The sequence below is a fragment of the Oryzias latipes genome, chromosome 13, assembly GCF_053564925.1.
Source record: "Oryzias latipes strain Hd-rR chromosome 13, Olatipes_Hd-rR_3.1".
Lineage (NCBI taxonomy): Eukaryota > Metazoa > Chordata > Actinopteri > Beloniformes > Adrianichthyidae > Oryzias > Oryzias latipes.
The window spans coordinates 28,208,525-28,229,909 of record NC_136249.1 but is presented as its reverse complement, the minus strand read 5'-3'; the positions used below and the strand labels follow the sequence as shown (position 1 = coordinate 28,229,909).

The 21,385-nt window shown below is 38.9% G+C and overlaps 1 protein-coding gene across 3 annotated transcripts in view; it reads right to left on the bottom strand.

Moving 5' to 3' along the window:
* nbeab (neurobeachin b) overlaps positions 1-21,385 on the bottom strand; it is a 215,555-nt gene that overhangs the window by 21,495 nt on the left and 172,675 nt on the right. For all 3 annotated transcript variants that reach the window (XM_023961240.2, XM_023961236.2, XM_078956585.1), the window contains 4 exons: positions 20,846-20,958; positions 6,575-6,715; positions 5,409-5,528; positions 1,030-1,182 (listed from right to left, as the gene is read on the bottom strand). In XM_023961240.2, coding sequence (XP_023817008.1) covers positions 1,030-1,182; positions 5,409-5,528; positions 6,575-6,715; positions 20,846-20,958 — 527 coding nt within the window. The remainder of the gene's footprint in view (positions 1-1,029; positions 1,183-5,408; positions 5,529-6,574; positions 6,716-20,845; positions 20,959-21,385) is intronic.

Genomic DNA, 21,385 nt, shown 5'->3' with positions numbered 1-21,385 from the left:
TACGCAAAATTTGCATTGCATTCTGCAAAATGTGCAGAATACTTGCTATTTAGACACTAAAACTATCAATTTTGAATGACAAAATGGCTTTTGAAAAATAATGGATAATGGATAGGTGTTTTTTTTTTGTTATTTTAATTTTTATAATCAAGCTAAACAGAAAAATTATACCATTAGCAAAAAGTAGTACACCCAAAGTTTGTTTTATTAAGTACACTTGAGTATAAGTCCTAAGTTGCTAAGACATGATTTCCCATCCTAGAAAGTCTCTCAGAGTTATTTTTTGTCAAAGGAGAACAACAATCCAATAGGCTAAATAAACCATTTTTATTTGAAGATGGAGAAGATCTATAGACTATTATCTCTCGAGCCCTTCCACATGATCTCCAGATCTTTTCTATCTTCAAATAAAATTTACCCTATTGGTTTGCGCTTCTCCTTTGACAAAAAACAACTCGGGGGAGATGTTCTAGGATGGGGAATCACGTCTCAACTATGTGGGGCTTGTCCAGGATTTCAAGATGTAACAGGTAGGCCGTTGTCCAACTTTCTTTCTGAGCAGAGTACAAAGGCGCCACTGAAAGGTTGGCAGAAACCTGTTGTTGTACATTGAATTTGGCGATTGAACATTCTAAATTTTATCTGACCCAGAAGTGCAGTATGCATAATGGATTTCTTCAATTTTGGGGGATGGGGAATCGTGTCTCACCAAAGTAGGTTATAGACCATGTACATGTAGTGTGGAAAAGCTAAAAATAACTGAATACTTTTTCAGACTAAATTGGAACATTTTAAGTTTACAATGCATATATAGTGTATATAAGTACATTTCAAGTATATTGCCTCACTTTTAGTATGGACTAAGTATACCGACCTAAAAACTGAATGAAGACATCTGGATTTTTAATTAATATTTATTATACTGTGTCTATGAAGACTCTCATTAATCCAGGTTGATTCCATCATAGTAGTAAGTTTAGGGGCTGTCATCTGGACTTAGTATTATACTGTGATACACCTGAAGCTTACCATCCTGTTTATCCTAACAAAATCTTCAGGTTTCTTGGCCCACGCTGGCAGCTCCACATCCGAAATCCTGCTCCCATCCTCCCTCATTCCCAGATTGTAGTTGCTGCTGTTGACAAACATCTCTGGGAGGTAGTAGAACTCAGGAATCAGCTCCTGCGTGGATTAAAATATTTCATTTTAAAAATTATCAAGGTTTCAAATCCTGTTGTGCAATTTTCCCACTGCAGGAAAATATTCCATACAACAACAAAGGCACAAACCCCCCCAGACCTCAGCATCCCCTCTGAGATAAGGTGAGAATTCACGGGTAAAGGTAACACAAACAAACTGAACAGCAGGCCATGAGCAGGCGGTGAGAGGTGCTAGCCCAGTTATTTCAGGCAGTGTTAGGTGTGTTAAATGACACTGGAACCAAGGAGGGTTTTTCCTTCCTAGTCTCTGGGTTCTTGTGATGGGGTCAGGACCTTGCAGTAGAATGGAAGTCAGCTTGGTAAAGGAGCCCCAAATGTAAAGCTAGGTCTGATCCCTTACATAGAGGTAAAGGGCAAATATTTGCCCTCATTCTGGCTTAAAACGACCTTTCTAATGTATTGATTGACACAGTAATGTCTCAGTTTTGCTACACAGAAAACTGAGACATTAAGGTAGAAATAGGATAGAATGGTGTTAGACATGTTTGTTTGTTATACAGTTTTAGAGCCTTTACATTTTTTTAACCTTGCTCAATTATCAATTTTTACTTTTGATTAAAGAAAATAATCATGATCAAAATTTTAAATTCTCGATTACCTTGCATTTATAATTTAAATCAATGCATGCTAAATATATTACCATTGTCAAGAACCCTCAAAATCTTCTTAACCTAATACCGTGTCCTCTTATGCTTAAAAATAGTCAAATATGTGCACACAATGAACATAAATTCTTTATTATCATAAAAAAGATAAATGTTTGCTCTTAGACTCATAAAATATTGAAGACACAATTGAGAATTACAGAATTTTCTTTTCCCTTTTACAGATTTTGTCTTTTTCTCCGACTCTGTAGTATTGTTAAGTTTTATTTTTCCAATGGGAAACATAACCTTCAGAGCATTTATGCATCCATAAATCACTAGGTTTTGAAAGGAGGAGTTAGCATGACACAAAACAGGCCAATAACACTACTGGCCTGCTGTTGGTCACATTTCACCCTCCGCGCACGACAGGGCAGCGAGTGAAGAAACCCTTCCTGTCCATTTCCCTCCGCCTCCACACATGCACAGACACGCACACCGCCACACTTTCCCTCCGTTTTCGGCAGTAAACATCCTGCCGTAACTCACCGCCAAGCCGTTAAAACTGCCAGCTCCGTTTTCAAGCCACCCTCCCATGGCAGCCATTAATTCTGCAACAGCATCGTAATGGGCTAACAAGTCAATCACACAAGGCTCCATTGCTTTACACTGTGTCACCTTAATGACATGTTCGTCAAAATCTGTCAGCAGCAGAGTGCTGCTGGATACCTTCAGACAACATAGTGACAGCTTTTGTGTGTGTGCACACCTACATGTGTGGATGTGTGCCCACTACTTCCAAGTAAATTTGGTTTGCCGATGGGCAGCTGTTGCAGCACAGCCATGATAATTGTGTTCACGCAGAAACAAACGAGAGGTAAGGAGAGAATTTAACTGTAATGACAGGTTGGCCTGACATGGATGGTTTTTGGTCAGTGTGCAGTTGTTTTCATTTGACTTGCTTTTTTTAGGAGGTCATCGCCATCAGAGCTTTAGCCTCTGTTGGTGTTGTCGTCATCACTGCGCCAGGAGACTAAGGTTAATGAAAGTGAGACCCTTGTAGAAACAAGCTCTGTTTAAGGCGGAGGTCAGGAAGTGACCCTAATCTTACTTCAGCTGTGGGGGCCGTGTTTTTATCTTTAGTCCATCATTGAGCTGGACTGCTAAGTCTTTGGTTATAATTTGAAGTGGATAAGTTTCTTTTTTTATTCCACACAGAAAAGCAAGGTTGGATATAGGCATGGGCAAGGGTCGGGGGTCAAAGCCCACCTAAATGCTGTGACTGCTCGCCCCAAACGAAATGGACAGCAAAAATTACAATTAACTAAAGAAATAAAAATCACAAGAAGAAAAAATAAATAACCCACAAAAAACCCAACAAACTAACAAAAACATGTGCTGGTCACAAGCCCGGTAAATGGAGAGGGTAGAGTCAGAAAGAGCATTCAACATAAAATTGATAAAGGTGCGTTCACAGCGAATGTGATACACAAATCAGGGGTGGGGAGTTTCAACTTTGGGGAGGTCGACACTTTGTGTCAACCAATCAGGGACTCAGATTTAGGCATGTGACGTGTTCAGTGACTTGATCAACGGGTGGAGTACAAATCCAATAGGGAAGATCGATGCGAGCGTTCTCGACCTGAACTTCTATCCATTCATCCATTTCCTAAACCCGTTGTATCCGTTTCGGGACTACGGAGTTGCTGGAGTCTGTCCCGGCTACTGTGGGGCAAAGGAGGGAAACACCTTGGACAGGTTGCTAGCCTGTCGCAGGGCCTGTGTGCACCCGCTACACTGGTCCCTTGGAGGCTTGTGATATTTTTCCAATTTGCATTAAGTCAATAATAAAAAGGAGTGATTGACAGTGAACGTAATCTGTGTGAACATATCAAATATATCTAACCAATGCATTTTTTTTAAGTATTTGAGGGCCGTAGAGGGATGAGACGCCTTAAACCTTCCTGATATTCCACCTGCACCTGCCAGTGGGGCTGGCTGAATCTGGGCCAGAGGAGAATCGTTCAGATTGATGGAATCTCCCTCAAAAGCTCTCGTTGTTCTGGATTTTTAATCCAGAAATGCCGTGGCCCTGAAGTGCAAATCATTTTAAAAATCAAAACAAATTAATAGAAACCAACACACAATTCCAAAGAAACAAAAAGCAATTCAAAAAAAAGAAAAAAAAGAAAGGTTACGGGAACAAAAGTAATTTCCAGAAATCAAAATGAAAAGTTTAGAAATGAAACAAATAAAGAAGCAGGTAACAGAACATCATTGATTGGAGGATGACATTTGAGTTTTGAAGAAGAGAGAAAGAAGCAGAAGGATGTTTTGCATGAACTTTGCATGAGGAGTTGATTAAGCAATCTCCAAACGTTTGCATTTCAATTTCTTAATACTTCATTTTGATTTCTTGAAATACATTTTTTTTTCCCAAAATGTTTTTGTTTATTTATTTTGGTTTTAGGAATTTTGTTTTGATTTCTAAAATGTACATTTTTTTATTATTATTTGTTTTGCTTTCATCATTGTTGTTATAATCTTTAACATGCTATTATGTTGCACTTCAAGGCCACTGTACAAAAAGTTTTATAAAAAAATGATAAAAAAAAAAACATTGATTAGTTTCACAAATCTACATAGAAAGAATATCTAAAGAAAGCAAATAGGATGTAATCATCAATCACTGCCAGAAACAGCTGTCCATGAAGCTCCACATGTAATTCCTCCACTAATACATTATGAAATACTGTTAGCAAGCTTGCTTTGCCCTGCTTCTTCTAATAGATAGCAGCCTCCGTCATGTGTAAAAACAAATGCATGCAGACATGCAAGTCGTAGAAAGATGGTGGTATTTGTTAACAGGGTGGTGTTTGACTATTCTGGTTGTTCACTGGCTTGTAGCGTTCCACCGCTCCTTCACATGGATTGTTGGCTGCTTTTCCACAGATCCTGGCAAGTAAAAGCCCTGTCTGTACATAAAAGACTACATTTTAAATAGCTTTTGTCATTAATGCTTTATTAATTGCCTGGGGCAACACTACCCAGCGCAGGGTGTGCTGGAAATATATGACACTTTGAGGTCACCGTCTATCCCTGCTGTGTGTTATGCAGTGGGCAAAATGGAGGCGAATCAGCAGGGTTCAGCAATTTGGATGAGAGCTGCGTGCATCTGGAGAGAGAGGGCTTTGTTCTTCTCTCAAACGCTGGCTTTGTGTAAGATCAGTTCATCTTTGAAACTGTTTGCTTTTTGCATGAGATAAACCAATTCTTCACTGGGTATTTAGGAGCAGTACGGTTGATTTTCTGTTTTAAGATGAGGCAATTATATTTCCTTTTCTTTGGAAACACAGAGGAAGTAAAGGAGGTTGTGCATTTTTAGTTAAAACACCAGATCTACTTAGATCAGCTGTAAATAATATACCTATAAATAAACTATATTCTCTTTTTAATATATACCTAGAAATATATATGAAGTTCATATATATTCCTATATTTTCCCTACAGTTTCTATCATGACACAATCAGGTCAATTGCTCTGGATTAAGAAATGAACTGCAAAAATAAGGTTAAATATTTTGCACCGTTTTGTAAGTCTCACCTTTACATCTGAGGTGTCCCTCTGGCAGCTCCTCCAGGAACGAGCAATGGAAGAAAATGTGCGATCCGGATGGTCAAACTTGTTTTTATTGGAACAAAGATAGAACGTGGTGAAAGGCTCCTATGAAAAATATATAAACAAAAAGAAATAACACAAAAAAATTAGTAAAAATCTAAAATTTGCACAAGTTAGGCCTGATTACATTACATTTGGCGTCAACCATTATAAAAACCAATGGATTTTCTAAGTACTGAATAAGTATTGTCCTCATTGTTCATGGCACTTTTTCCCAGCCCAGGAATATCTGGAACGATTGTTCCTTTTCTGTGTCCAGAGGGATAATCAATTAGTGTTCTGGAATACGTATAGCTACAACAATAATTGGCTTAAATTTGGTTTTCTGCGGCTTTGATAGAAAGCTCCTGCCTTGAAGCTTGTGGATCACTCATCAGAAGAAGAAAGGAATTGTGGGAAAGACCCACTGAGACCAGTCTAATGGTTGTCAAGGAGCTCCCTTCACTTCATCAGCTCCATTTTGGCAATAATGAAGAGGGGGGGGATAATATAAATTTATATAAGCTGTTTCAATTTCCCTGCAAAAACAGTTATGAAAGCAAAAATATTTAATGTACCTTAAGAAGCTCTCAAAAATTTAAGTGCTTTGTTCTTTGAAACGGTCTATAAGTTTGTGTGTGTGTGCGTGTGTGTATGTGTGTGTCTGCTTTCTTTTCCACAGTAAATGAGGACAGTGCTCAGTAACCTTGATGGACATGTCTCCAGCGCTCACCGGGGTTGCCTGAAACACATAAACCTGTCACAGCAGCCCCTGTAAATCATTACCCAGCCACTCTTTATTTAGTTCACATATGCTGGTTTACTGGCCTGTGAAATGTGTTTTCTGAGCGCCATTGGTCTAACTCAGCCCCAATCAAATTGAAATGTTGAGCTGCTTCCTCTGCAGAAGCCGACAGACCTCAAAGTAACAGGATCATCAAGTCTGACAAGTGACAATCAACCCAAAAAAAAAAAAACAAAAAAAAAAAAATGGAAAGCTTTTCTGGAGTCTTAGTTTGACTTCATTTCTGTTCGCATACTGGACTATTTTAGGGGTTTGAAAGACAGTACAACAGTCCCATCAAGGGTTTTAAAGACAAGATTTTACTCACTATTCTGACAAGCCAGTGCAGGGTAGTAGAAGTACTGGAGTAATGGGAGGTGTAATGACAAGATGGGGTCTGGTCATCCTCCCATGTTCCATAACGTTCACCATAAAATGCTGCTCGCTTTGGATTCAACGCGCCAACAGGCTGAAACAAACAAAAAATAAGATTCACAAGAAAAATATGGGTTATGCAATAGAATTTTTTTAATAAAGCAATTACAAAATAAAATCCTTCAGGTAAAAAACTATTCCAAAATATGCAGCAAAAACCTAACTCTGAGTTGAAAACTGTGTCAAATCCTTTGATTCTCCCCAAGTGTTGCAAATCTGGTATCATTACCTGACACACATTCATAACTGTCAATATATAAAAATTGTCTTGCAAAAAAAAAATAATTCGTCCTTTAGAGAGTTAAATGGTTTAACAAGAAAAAGGAGAAAAATCAAGAGATTTTAGGTAGTCGATATAAGTCACGATATCAGTAGAGATTACCGTAGTGATGCAAAGGAAACCTATTGGTTCAAAACCACAGATACAAACAAGATTATGTGGGTAAAAAGGTATAAAATCAATCAGAAATTTAAAAATTGGTTTCTGGCAAACTTTGTCCGTTTTTCTTCCCATTGCGCTCTCCACCGTCTTTACCTTTCTATGTACATTTGACGTCCAATCGCAAGCTTTCTTCAACCAATTCAGGTAAATTACAGTCGGCTGAAGGTGAATCACAGAGAGGTGTGTTGCACTAAACATATAACCCTTTTTTCACAGCACTTCAAACAATAGAAGAGTAAAATATGAAACAGTCTAACATCCCACAATGTCAGGTTTTTATGTTTGAAGCTGTTACATAAAAAAAAAAAAAGATTTTCTCTGTTAAATTATTTTCATTAATAGTTCTAAATGCCAACTCGATAATAAATATCTAGATTGTAGCCACTAAGGTAAAAGAATTGGAATATTTTCTATCACGACAAAGTTCTTTTATGTTTCGATTTGTGCACCGTGTATTGAAATGTGAATGTGAGAGGGAAAGATATACAACCCTAATTGTCAGAAGAACAGGCAGACGGCTGGATTCAAATGCAGCAGGTTTATTAGCTCAGCTAAAACTCCACAAAGCTAAATCGGGATCAGGCAGGCAGGGGTCAACAACGAGCATCAAAAGAAAAGCAGGAGAAGTAGGGGTTCAGGCAAGATTCAGGGCAAACAGAGTCAAATACAGTACAGGGGCAAGAAAGCAGATCAGGCCTGGATTTAACACTTGGTGAAAAAATAAATAAATAAATATAGCAGAATGGCACAAACAGTACTTCATGCTGAGTGAGGCTCAGTGCAGTGTTTAAGTATGCTGAGATTGACTGAGTGAATGTGAGTCAGGTGTGCGGCCTAGGTTGCTGGGAGAGTAGTGTGGTTAGAACTCGAGAGATGGTTCCTGCTGGTGGCCAGAGGGGGAGACAGAGCTCTGACTTCTGACACTAATAGTTATGTTTTAAAGGTTGGTTTTTGAAAACATAAGTTCAGTAATACTTAGTATTTTCAAACAAGAAGGCTGAGTGATTGTCCAGCATATGTTTAGTGTTTTACTTTACAGTGTAAGTCACTGCTGTTCATGCATGGCAACTCAGATTCCACAAGTTACATTACAGAAATCAAAACCTTTGTTAACGTAAACAAACTCGAATTTTACTCCAGTTCTGTTTAAATTAGGCTAAACTTCAACACTGAGAAAATAAACCAAAGAGTACAACCTTGTATGTATGTGTTGTATCCATGTTTACCATTTACTTTTTCCTTGTATATGCAATTGTTTCCCCCACAATTTATTTTTTAAATCAGGTTGCAATTATCTAAACATCCCATAACATGGTTGAAAACAGTAAAATAAAAGTTCACTTTGGCTATTAGAGCAATCTTAAATACTGACCATTTTGGTCACAGATGTTCAACATCAACATACCTGTTGTAGTTATTTAAATGAGTGCAGATGTTTTTTGCATTCATTCTATTCAATATTGGAGCCTCAAAGGAATATTGGATTTTTCTAGTATATTAATAAATATAAATCAGACTGGGCATTTACAAATAACTGCTTATGGAACCACACCTGAGGTCAAGCTTTCTACTTAGCCCCGAAAAATACAATTGCGCCTGCTGTTCTAGACCTTTCCACAGTCTGCATGTAACTTGAAGACATTTTTAAGACTTTGACATTTGGGAAATGTGTTACAATGTCTTTGTGGTCACAGAAGAGTTTTTTCACATAAAGCACCAGCTGAGAATCAACATTTCCCATAAGAATTTTTTTATATTCTACTGGAGTATTCGGGACAAAAAACAGACAAATCAATAAATAACTATATTTACTTGCTAACAATAGGAAACTATTTCCTACAGTTTGGAGAATTTGATCTTCTTACTTTTGTTAGAGGAAGAATCAAAACTGGATTTAATTAATGTGCTGCTGAAAGTCTGAGCGGCAGAGAAGTAGACGGGGAGTTTGCAGCAGACACCGAGCTTTACTCTGGGATTTCTCTGTCAGACCCCATTATTCATGGAGACCTTAAAAGGTCCGGCTGAACTGTGTTTTGTTTGAAATTTAAAAGGGGGGGGGGGTGAAGGCATAGGTGACCAGGACTGCGTGTTGAGGATGGAGAGAGGAGATGTGAGCGTCTCCTGCTAAATGTTGTTGGTAATCCATGTGGATTAACCCTGGCTGACCTGATTTGCACTCAACGCACACACACATCAGGACAAACACTTAACTCAGCAGTCCTTCTGCTTTCTGTGTTCAGAGTGCCTGTCTGCCCCTGGGCACTGCCGATAGAGGCTGCAAGTATCTGAACAGTACAGTAAATGTGCACATTAGTGTTATTAAGGTACAGATGATTAAAAATCTGTGTATAGAAAAAAATACAACGGAAAGTGTGTGGAGGACAATATTATTTAACATGCTATAGACCTGATTTTGATTGTGAGATGTAGAGTTACAAAAAAAAAAAAGAACTTACATTTTACATAAATGTATTTTATGACTGAAAATTAATCAAGGCTGTGTCTATAAATAAAAACAGCACAATATTGCCCTTTTTATTTGCCACCCATGCAATTGTTTCATAGTTATCTGAGACTATAAGTAGAATCATTATTTGGCCTAAGCCTCACAGTAATAACTTCAATATTACACCGAGAGCACAAGGTTTCAGCCCTTTGGCAGTCTTCCCATTTTATGTGCCTTTAAAGAAACACAATTACTCTCATTAAATATATGTTTGCTGGTTAATATTTTGCTTTTTCTGGGTTTAAATAATTCTATTCAATATTGGAGCCTCAAAGGGGGAGCCGGTTTAACTCGTGCTGGTTTGCGGCGCTTTCCATCCGTGAAACCAGGGTTCTGATCCGGGCTGCTCCCTATTCCCTTCTCTGCTTCTGTGCCGGTCCCAAGCCCGGATAAATTGAGAGGGTTGCGTCGGGAAGGGCATCCGGCGTAAAACATTGCCAAGTTCACCATGCGACTCATCCTCGAGAGAGAGGTTGTTTCGCTGTGGCGACCCCTGATGGGAAAAGCCGAAAGAGGTAGGAAATTGGAGCCTCAAAGGAATATTAAGTTAATGTTAATATACTCAGTACACTTGAATCAGGAGCATAGGGAAAAGGGGGGTAATGTAAAAGTAAACAATGAGAGTTTAAAGTGTGGATGCCATGCTTTGAACAACTTTGTCAAATAAAAAAGCCCTTTAAACGCTGATTCTATTGATACCAATAGTTTGCGTCGAAAAAAATCCGAAGCATATGAATAATAGACATCTTTCGAAGGAATCAGAGATTTGGATCTGCCGCTAGAGCGCAGGCTGGAAGTGAACCCGATATGACCTGTGACGTAACGAAAGGGAGTTGCCTTTCGCAGTTGCGCTTAGGACAGCATGTAAACAAAACAGGTAGTCTTCGTTTCTCTCGTGTTTAAATCCGTTAATCATCAACATGCCAAGTCGTTGTGTGGCAGCTGGATGTAGCAATACATCTAGTGAAAGTGTATCTGTGTATAAAATTCCCAAAACAAGAAACGCTGCTGAAAAGGGGAAAATTTAAGAAGGTGGACGGCGAAGGATTTTTCCCTCCAGATCATCTGCAGGAGAGAAGTCTGCGTTTTCGAAGGGACAAAAACCGGGACACAAACGAAGAATTTTGAACGGAGAGTTGGGAGGAGGATCTTGGCTTCTGAGTCGAGGAAAGGCGGGTGAGCTGGAAGCGAGCGAGCCGTTTTCTGGGTCGGACAGGACGGCGCTGGAGTCGGGAGCGGAGGCTGCTAAGCTAGGCTAGTGTGCATCACGATGGATCACATTGAGGCGAAGTAGTCGTGTTTTCTGTTGTCCTTGGATCCAACTGGAGTATTTCAACACACTCAATGTTTTGCAAGAGAAGCAACAGGCCTGCAACGTTTTTTTTTTTCTTTTGCTTTTGAGGTGCCGGTACCGTGAGTAAACTGAACTGTGTGTGTGTGAGCGCGCGCGCACGAGAAAAGGTTTCAAACTGGTTCAAACAGGTAAAACTGTTAATGTTCCACAGTTGTTAATGGTATACAGTGACTTTGTTAACTAAAGAGTAGTAATATCTGGGAAACTTTTATTTTGTGACATTTATTTTGTAAATTGGGTTGAAAACCAGTGTTTACCTTTGTTTAGATTAGGCCAAAAGGGGACATTTTGAGTATATTTTAGGGTAAGTGGAGTAATTTAATTTTATACATTTTTTAGACTTACTGGAGTCTAGCCGAATCTTCATGCTGGCTATCGTCATCGGCATCACTAGACCTACTACTTTCTGCTATACTATATCCTCCTCACTTTCGCAAAAGGGTTCGAATCGATACGGTTGCAAAAGTGACTCATCATCATGATAATCTCCGCAACCTTCCTCTTCATCTTTCTGTTCATCTGATGATAAATCGCTAATAGAGACGGTAGCATCACTCTGTGCTTCGCTATCGGTGCTAGCCATGTTGTCTGCCTTGTCTTCCTTTCGTTACGTCACAAACGGGGCGGCGCGAATTCGGCGGAATGCGTGAAGCCGGCGGCCGTCCTCGTTGTTTATATCGCGTTTTTCGCTATTTATTCTTTTTCGAAAAATATTAAAAACAATCGCAACATGAAATAGAGACTATTTACTATATTTTGGCTTATTAAAATAGGCCATGTCACCCACACTTTAACCACCTTGCAGATTTAGAAAAAATTCTAATAACTTAAAATTTGCACACTTTTTTCAAATAGATTTGATGCCAATTAGTGGAAACTTAATTACATATGAGCCTAACTGTAATTAATTATGTTGTGTACAACCAAAACTTAAACTAAGGCTCTTTTTGCATCCTTTCTCAAAAGTTAATGATGGTCCACATCAGTGTTAGCACAACAGAAGAGACTGAAAGAAAAGTTTATTGAGATCTACATAGATTTATGGGGTGGTAATAGCTTTCCATATGACGTCTTAGACCAGCTGGGTTGGGGTGAAAGCCACGAAATGTCTCACACTCCGTAAAACCGCTGCTAGTGAGACCAGAGCCGCTTGAGCAGGAAGACAAAACTTCCAGGAAGTGGATGTGACAAGCAAGGAAAAGTGCAGAAAAGGACAACTGCAGGTAACTCTCAGATCTAAAGAACTAGGATAAAGCAAATAACATGTTAGACAAAATCTAAACAGGACAAAAAAAGACTGAGTACAATTGGCAAGAAGATGAAAAATCTTAAAGATTTCAGAGTTTTTTTTGATGTCATTATGTCAGTCAGGAAACTTTTTTCACAGTTTTACTATTAAAATGTATCACAAAAACTGGTTATACTTAATGTAAAGTTGTCTCATTGTTACCTACATTTATTGTGTGTGACTGTGGGAAAATGTGCAACAAACACATTTACATTAACCCATTCAAAGACTTATACTCAGACTTAGTTGTGAAATAAAGTTTTAAACAATGACCAAAACTTGCCAGCTGGTTGCGATTTCTGTACTCAAAGTGTCATCATTTAGAACTTAACAAGAAACGCTATGCGCTGCTCTGCAAAAACTAATTAAAACAGAAAGCCAATTATAATTCTCAGATGACCTTTTGCAGTGAAGAGTGTTATGAGCTTGTATTTTTTAAAATGTATTTGCCACTCTGCATCAGAATAATATTTTTGAGCGTAACTGTTACCATTGAATTTTATTTTTATACATTTGCGGCTAACTACAGCCACAAAAACCAGCAGCAAGATCTGTCTCACTTTATTTGCAATATGAAAGATTTAAAATAAATACTTTCTGCACCTCAACAGTGCCAAAACTGGCTTTTGAGGACATGGAAGCTCCTGCACAACTTACTAGTTAGTGCAGTTTACTTCCACGCAACTAAAATACTTTTATATGGTTAGATAAACACAAACTATGGTGAAAATTGTCAATGAACACTCACTGTTAGGCACACCTGTCCAACTGCTACTTAAGGCAAATGCCTATCAGCCAATCACAAGGCAGAAACTTAATACATTTAGGCATGTAGACATGGTGGAGACAATCTGCCCCAAGTAAAACCAAGCGTCAGAATGTGGAAGAAAAGTGATTGAAGTAACTTTGAATTTGATATGGTTGCTGGTGTCAGATGAGCTGAGTATTTCTGAATTTGCTGGTCTTCTGGGATTTTCACCCACAACCATCTCTAGGGATTAAAGGGAATAGTCGGTGAGTTTATATTGTAATATTATGTAAGGGTTAATGGCACTTGGAGTGTGCATTATGTAAGGGTTAATGGCCGACGAAGTGTCCGTTATTACTTTTAAACGCACGCCGTGGAAGCCTGAACCTACTTATAGTCATCTGCGAAGTGTGTTAAAAAGTGATAATGCTTAGTTCGAAGGCCATTAACCCGCTTATACCATGGTCACTTACAAAAGCAATACATATTAACCAGTTTTTAGTCCTTAATTCTTGTTTTTTTTCCGATCTGAATCGCTTTTCTCACGAAAAGCGGAACAAATAGTCCGCGTCACGCCGCACCACCGCTGCAGTCAAGATTCAGTGATGTATAAGCTGATCTTTCTGATGGGTAGAATAAAGCATCAGTTCAGAGAGAAAGTTCACCTCTTACAGCTTGTTTTTGTCCAAATGATGAAGCAAAAGTTTGTTTAAAAAAGGCCGGCGCAGTGATGCGAAACATTTAAGCTAGGTGACCGGAACTTCTTTTTTCACTGTGCGGTTATAAGGTTTTAATGCACACCCAGCAGCCTATCAGAATCGAGTATTCAACCGAACGATGGTATGATACTTTTTAACGCACGCCGTGGAAGCCTGAACCGTCCGACGTGAAGTGTGTTAAAAAGTGATAATGCTTGTTCGAAGGCCATTAACCCGCTTATACCATGGTCAGTTACAAAAGCAATACATATTAACCAGTTTTTAGTCGGTGATGTATATATGCTGATCTTTCCGATGGATTGAATAAAGCATCAGTTCAGAGAGAAAGTTCACCTCTTACAGCTTGTTTTTGTCCAAATGATGAAGCAAAAGGTTGTTTTAAAGAAGCCGGCGCAGTGATACAAAACATTTAAGCTAGGTGACCGGAACTTCTTTTTTCACCGTGCAGTTATCACTGTGGTTTATCACTTTTTAATGTACACCCAGCAGCCAATCAGAATCGAGTATTCACCCGGACCATGGTGTTTATGCCATTCATGGTAGAATGGCATAAACATTTTATTTGCCCTTTATTACTTCTAACACTGCTGTGTTTCTCATCTGCTGATGAACTTAAGTCATGCTTATTTTTAAATCTCTTTGCAGCAAAAAATAAAACTGTGTTTTTGTTCCTCAGCACTCAGATCTAAGTCTATGAAGACAACGGCAGACAACAGTGCCACACTTTTTTACAATGAGTTCATTCTCGAATGACACCTGACCCAGTGAAACGCAGCAACACAACTAAGACAAGTATGATCAAACTTAGACTGGGTTCAGATTCAGTCAGCATCACTGCTGGTGACACACTGCGGGAAATAGTGAGGCTACTGGTGAGTGAAAGTGTCTCCTTTTGTTTGGTTATATCTAGGCTATCTCCAAAAGGGACGCAAACTCATTTATATTTCAGAAGAAATTACAATACAGTGTGTTGCTACAGTGCTCTGTCAGGAGAAGTCACAGTCATTTTGTTTCTCTTGTCAGAAAGCAGAGCTGCATGGAGCTGCAGTCTAATGCAATCAGGTTGCTCCAACTCATGAGGCGGCAGAAGTGCTTCCAAACATCCTGCCTGTCTTGCTCAGGGTGAAGAATGATCCAGTTTGAAAATGTGAAGCAGCCAGGCTTGGTTTGTGCTGTGGAAAAAGTCAGTAGATCACCAAAGCTCATCTGTTCGAGCAGCAGCAAAAACAAGATTAAATGAAAAATAAGTTTGGCTGTGTGCACTGCCTATTTAAGTGATGTGAAAATAAAAGCTGTTTAATTGGTTAAAAAAATGTCACTTTTTGGCATCAGCTATCCTACAAAAGCCACGTGTCATACTGTCAGAGTATGAAAAAGCACAGTTGTTGAATCCAAAATGCTTTTTTTCAATTACACGCCCTCTATAAATAGTTATGAAGAAGACAGGTTTTCCTTCATCTATCATCCCCTTGTCCTTCAATCAAGAGATAATCGTTAGAATCGAATGAAACACTTTGCTGCACAAATCTACCTGACATACAAATATGCAGAAGTCTAGCCTGAAGGTAAAGCAACGCATAACTGACGAAGTGTTTCCAGCTCAATGACTGCCCAACTAGCAGGTAATTGCAGGTGGGAACAAATATGAGTGAATATTATTTGGCAGATCAGACCTGGAGCATTTTGAACAAGGATGTCAATCAAGTGACAGTCACAAACAATTTTGAACAGGTCTCAGGTACGACTCATCTGTGGGAAAAACTGGTCTTGAGCAATGGTTGCGTGACATATGGTGAGAATAATTTACTTTCAAGTTAGATTTTCAACATAATTAACCTGTACAATTTTGCAAGAAAACTTCAGGAAGCAGCATGTGGTTTGTAAAAATTTGTCGCAGCAGAAAAAAAGGTGGTTTCTGATTTGACTTTAATTTTAGCTTTTCTGTGTCAAGTCTGAATGGTGTCAAGTCTGTGGGTAGTTTTACAAATGTAGAATATCTAGATTAAATAACATTGTGATTTGAATTTGATTGAAAGTTTGAGCTTGCAACAGAAGTATACAAATTCCATAGCATATAAAGAATTAACAGGTTCCTTTCTGGCTGAAACCTACAATCATAAATGTATAAAACAAACCATAGTTTAGACAGAAACACTGTTGGCTGATATAAATCATATTTTTTATGGTTGTGAACTATTGTTATGGAATACAATACATATATTAGCCGTTTTCCACATATTTAAAGTTCATAGATGCAAGTTGTTAGAGTATGGTTTTAAATTTGCTGATTGGGTGAACCATTGATTGAGAGAACCTAGTTTGGTGGCCATTGGGTGAACCCAACTGAGCTTTAAACTTTACTTTGTACTGCCCAATTGTCTTTTTCTGGTTTCAATTTTGTTTGTACATGAACATGTAATCAGGTTTAATTTTTATCTTCTTAAGTCTTGTCAAATTGTTTATATTATATTTATAGGCCTCCTTGAATGGTGGTATAAGGTTCTCTCTAAATGAATAAATGAAATATGGTTAACATCAGCCCTTTTCCAGTGTATTTTATAGATATATAGGCGTACAAGCATTGCTATGATTGACAAGTCATCAAATTGATTTGCAGTAGTTGCGTTACCCAAGTCCATCCATGCACACGCTTTGAGTCTTCAAGAACCCAGAAGGATGATGGGTAAATGAAGATCTTTAAACTTCAAGTCATGTAGCTATACTAAAATGACATCATGGCAGATAAATTTTACATTTTTAAAAACAGTCAGTAAAATAATACATGTTTGTTTGACCCTTCAAAGCTACGTCACACCGCCCTCAGGAATGTGCATTCCAGTAACCAGTTTCACTGAAAAGTCTATGTAAACGTGCGTTTCGGGTTCAAAATTTGCAGCCATAACACGAGTGTTGAAAGTTAAACCAGATCGAACTTTGACCAACCAGGGACATAGATTTGATAGAGATGTATAAATGGTGTCCCTTTTAATTCACTGAAGTGCCAACCATCTGAAAATTGATCCTGAAGGAGAAATTAATAATTTCGGGTTGTGCCGGGCTGGAATTATATGACACAAACTCTTTCATAAATCAGAAAGAAAGAAAAAGACTGGAACAAGATTCACAAGACGGACATTTTTCACTAAGCCTCCACCAACTGTAACTGGGGAAAACGAAGAAGTCCCTCCCTGCTCGTCCAATGTGAGCACCACTGGCTCCAAGCATGTTCAAGAACGCGCTAGAACACGCATTACATGCATGGTCACATGCCCGGTGTGAATGTAGCGTAACACCAGAGATGTCGCCAGCAACGCCTAAATAACCCATGCTCTTTAACATCGAATGCTAACAATATGGTCAGCCAATTCAGATGCGGAGAAAACGCCACTTTGCATTTGCATGTGTGCAACACTGGTGTTGCATACCATATTTTCTTTGCAAACAAAATCAACTGATTTACGTTGATTGTGTAAGCACCTCACAAATGTAAAGTTTTGCAGCAGCACAAGACCGCCTCTCTCCACATCAGAATCCACTGGCTTTACGTTAATTTTGTGGTTGACTAGTCATGTATAGTTGACAGAGAGTTACGGTAGTCGAAATAATGTCAACACTGGTGCTAAAGCTCTGGTGTTAAAGAGTTAAAACAAGCTAATCTGGATCCAAAACCCAATGACACAAATCCTCCCACACACTCAAACCATGCAGTACTTTCTTGTTTGAATGTGTTAATATTTCTTTAGCCTTTCGTATAAAACCAGTGATGATTTTATTTAGTCAAAGAGCTTTTTTAACTATTTGAAACATGCAGTCAAAATTAACAACCACCATTAATATAAGTATAAAGAGGAAAAACAGAAATTAAAACAATTCAAAACAAAACATAAGTCTGAGCATTGTCCTAAGAAAGACACTCAAGCCAGCAATACAATAAACATGTCTCCAGAGTCTTCGCTACTGTCGCTAATCTATAATTGAACAAAAGAGCAGACCAAGCAAAGAGGAAAAGTGTGGAGGCGTGTGTCCCTCTCTGCTACACTGCAGTGAACTTTTGGAGGAAAAAGCCCCAGGGTTCCAAGGACAACTGTCAGGAGACACAGTCTGTGAACTTGCGCTAATGAAGGCAGCTCAGCCCTGTAAACAGAATGGGAGGATGTCACTGGAATACATTACAATACATAACTGTCTTCCTTGGACAGCAGGGTTGCATGCGGCTCAGCCCTGATCAACCACCCTCAACACCCATAGACACACATCCTGTCCCACCTGGACACCCTACAGGTAAAGTAATAATTGCTGAAATGACACAGGCAAGGCATAGCTGAGCTGTTAAATGAGGTGCTGAAGAGCACCGCTAAACCTTACACGTCCATCAGTCGTCAATTCTCTGAGATCCCTTTACACTCTTTATGATTTTCAGATTTGCTGAAAACTGACAGAAATGGTTGAAAAAGGAGCAAAGTGGGACTCATCATAAATGTTGGTGCTTTAGGAGAAACAAGGGGAATGACAAAGACGGTGAGAGCTCAAAATGGAATGCAGCCGTTTTCAGGTCAGTGAGCAGCAGTGTGTAGAAAAGAGAAGGGGGTGGGTGATAGACCAAGTAAACGAGGCCACAGTTTGTGGTAGACTGATGTACTGCCTTTATCCGTAAAGTCAGAGACCCAGAAAACAAAAAGCTGAATTTGATCAATTCAAGGATGCAGGATATAAAAGTCTTGACAGTCTTAATTATATGCTGATGTCTAACTAAATGTTTATATTCATTAATTCAGCAGACACTTCTGTCATAACCACTAAACCTTGTATATTTATCATTGAAGTACCGTATTTTCCATACTACAGAGTGCACTGGATTATAAGGCGCACTGTCAAAGGATGGTCCATTTTATCGTACTTATGTAATATGGCGCACCAAACTATAATGCACATTGTTATTTTATTACATGTTATTACTACAAATAAAGTTATAGGAAAATAGACTGGAACAGTCGGCAGCTTCTGAAATAACACACTCAAAGCAGAAGAAAACCATGTCTAAAATAAGATCAAATTTGACGTAGAAAAACATCTTCAACACCCACATATGGACTACAATAAGCCCTTATAAAAACATCTTTTGGACGTTGATACTCGATGTTAGTCAGACGCTGAAAAAAACACGTTGCCTGTTGCAACTTTATGCACCCTCAGGGGACAGAAACTTGACGTTGAAGGTTCCGTGAATAACACGTCTTAACAACGTCACTTTGCACATTCAGTGAGATAACTCCGAATCTTATTGGTAACACATAAAAAAACACACACACAGGCTGACTTTGTGACATGTAAGCCGTGTTAATGCATTTCCAATAACTCCCAACCTTGTTAGTTAGACATAAAAAACAGTCTGAAGGCCTGTTCACACCGGGACGAATTTCGCCGGCGATTTTCGCCGACGTTTAACGCCTCGTGACTAAACAAAGGGCACCAACGAGAGTGTGCACACCGACGCGAAAAAACGCCACGCGTTAAAGCGTCAAAAAAAAAAAACGCCTCGGGTTCGTTTTTTTTTTCGACGCGTCGCGTCGAAATCTACTCGACCAATGAGAATGGCGCTTTTGCTCACGTGTCTGGAGCTTCTGAAGTTACAGTAAAACACAACTTGGGGGCGCTCAAACACAAAACTGCCTTGCTGAGCACACATACCAGCGAAGAAGATAGACGCCAAGTAGCGTCTACACAGCCGCGAAGCAATAATGACGGACATTCTAAAATATCCCCGAACCAAGCACCAGTTGGAGCTACTGGTGCTTGAAATATTCATGTTTTCTTTGTTTGATTCTGACAAGCGTGTAAATACTTGCTCTCTTCTTCTGAGTGAAAAGCGATTTTAAGAAGCGTAAAGTTGCGCAGCGCCACCTTGTGTACAGGAGTATTTCTGTTTTACATTAAGCGCCATCTAATGTCAGGGAATGAAATTGCATGTTCACTCCACTCATCGTCAGCGAAAATCGCCTGGGTGTGAACACAAAAAACGTGGCGAAAAACGCTGGCGAATAACGCCTGGCGAATATTCGTCCCGGTGTGTACGGGCCTTGACACCGCTAAACACTGGCCGTATTAGCAAATTCACAATACTTCTCAAACGTGTTTACAACACACAAAAGAAACCTGACTGATAACACTAAAACAAATATTACTGTGACTACTACACATTAGCCGCAACCCAACCTTGTTTGCAACTTGTGAAAAAAACAGACAAACATTTTAAAAGAGCGTTGCTTCCCTCATAAAATCGGTTTAAAATCAGAAAGCGTCACCAACATTAATCCCTTTGTAAGGCGCTTTAGGTTATAAAACACAAAAAAGCCTTTTAAGTGCACTTTAAAATACAAAAAAAACAATGTAGATTGTACATGAGATTATTTGCTCTTCCATGTGCCTTTTGGTTTTCAATAAATCAATTATGGATAACATTTTCACAATTCTTTTATTTAACTTTTACTAATGTACATTTAGCTGTTTTGTTTCAACGTGTCATTTATGCTTCTCTCAATCATCTTCTATCATAAATACTTAAATATAAATAAATAAATAAATAAATAAATAAAGAGGAACTATAGTCTTTCCCAGAACATAGAAGCACTAGTATTTAAAACCTAAAATGTCCTGGTGGCTAAAACAAATATACAATAGCATGAGATCAAAGCGTAGTTTCACCTGAGTTTGAGATAATAAAAAATAAAGAGTTTTTGTTTGCAGAAAAAAAAACGAGTGGGTTAAGACAGGACATATGCCTCTAATAAAGGAACCAGAAGGTTATTTTAGGGATGCAAAACATACACTTTAAACTTTGCATTAAGACAATATGGAATCAGAAAAAAAGGGGGGTAAACTTACATTAGATATATGGGTGCATTTCAGGATTTTAAAATCTGCTCTTTCTACTTTCTGCATTCCATCTCAAGAGCTGAGACAACTCATGATTTTTTTTGACAGCATATGCCATATTGTTTTACAATCTATCCCCAAATAAGGAAATCCCCAGTCATTAAATACATTTGTCCCTTAGTTGGCCCCTCTTCTCTTAACATTTTGGGGTTCATGGCCAAAAGGCATCTGTACCTTTGAGAGATCTCTGAAGTTCCTTGGTAAGGTCAGGTCCAGCTCCTCAGAGTCATAGTTGGTAAGGACCCAAGGAAAGACTGGGTACTGGTTCAGGTCATTGTATGTCCTCCCTGGAAACATAAAGCAGACAAAAGTCTGTGAGTGATGAAGGTTTAGAAAGAAACAGAGGGGGGGGGGGGGGGGGGGGGGGGGGGGGGTGTTCATTTAAGGCTTTGCTTATTTTTTGGGGATCAGCATGCAGGATTTCAACAAGTCCTCCTCTCAAAGCTCTCCATTAGAGTAACTTCCCTTGTGTTTCCATATGGGTTCTGCAAGGGAAATGTACACTTGAAGTGGTGGGAATGTTTTCTGTTGGTCCCTTGACACGATTATTCCTGCTGTGCGTTCCTAGCTAATCGAGTGTGGGAGTCACAGGATGTATGTTTTCAAATTTACAGAAACCATAATAGTATCTTTTTGTACAGAGGAAAGACTGGAGATTCATACTATTCTGTGCCTGTGATGCACAGATAATGTCACAAAAGTATGAAATTTACT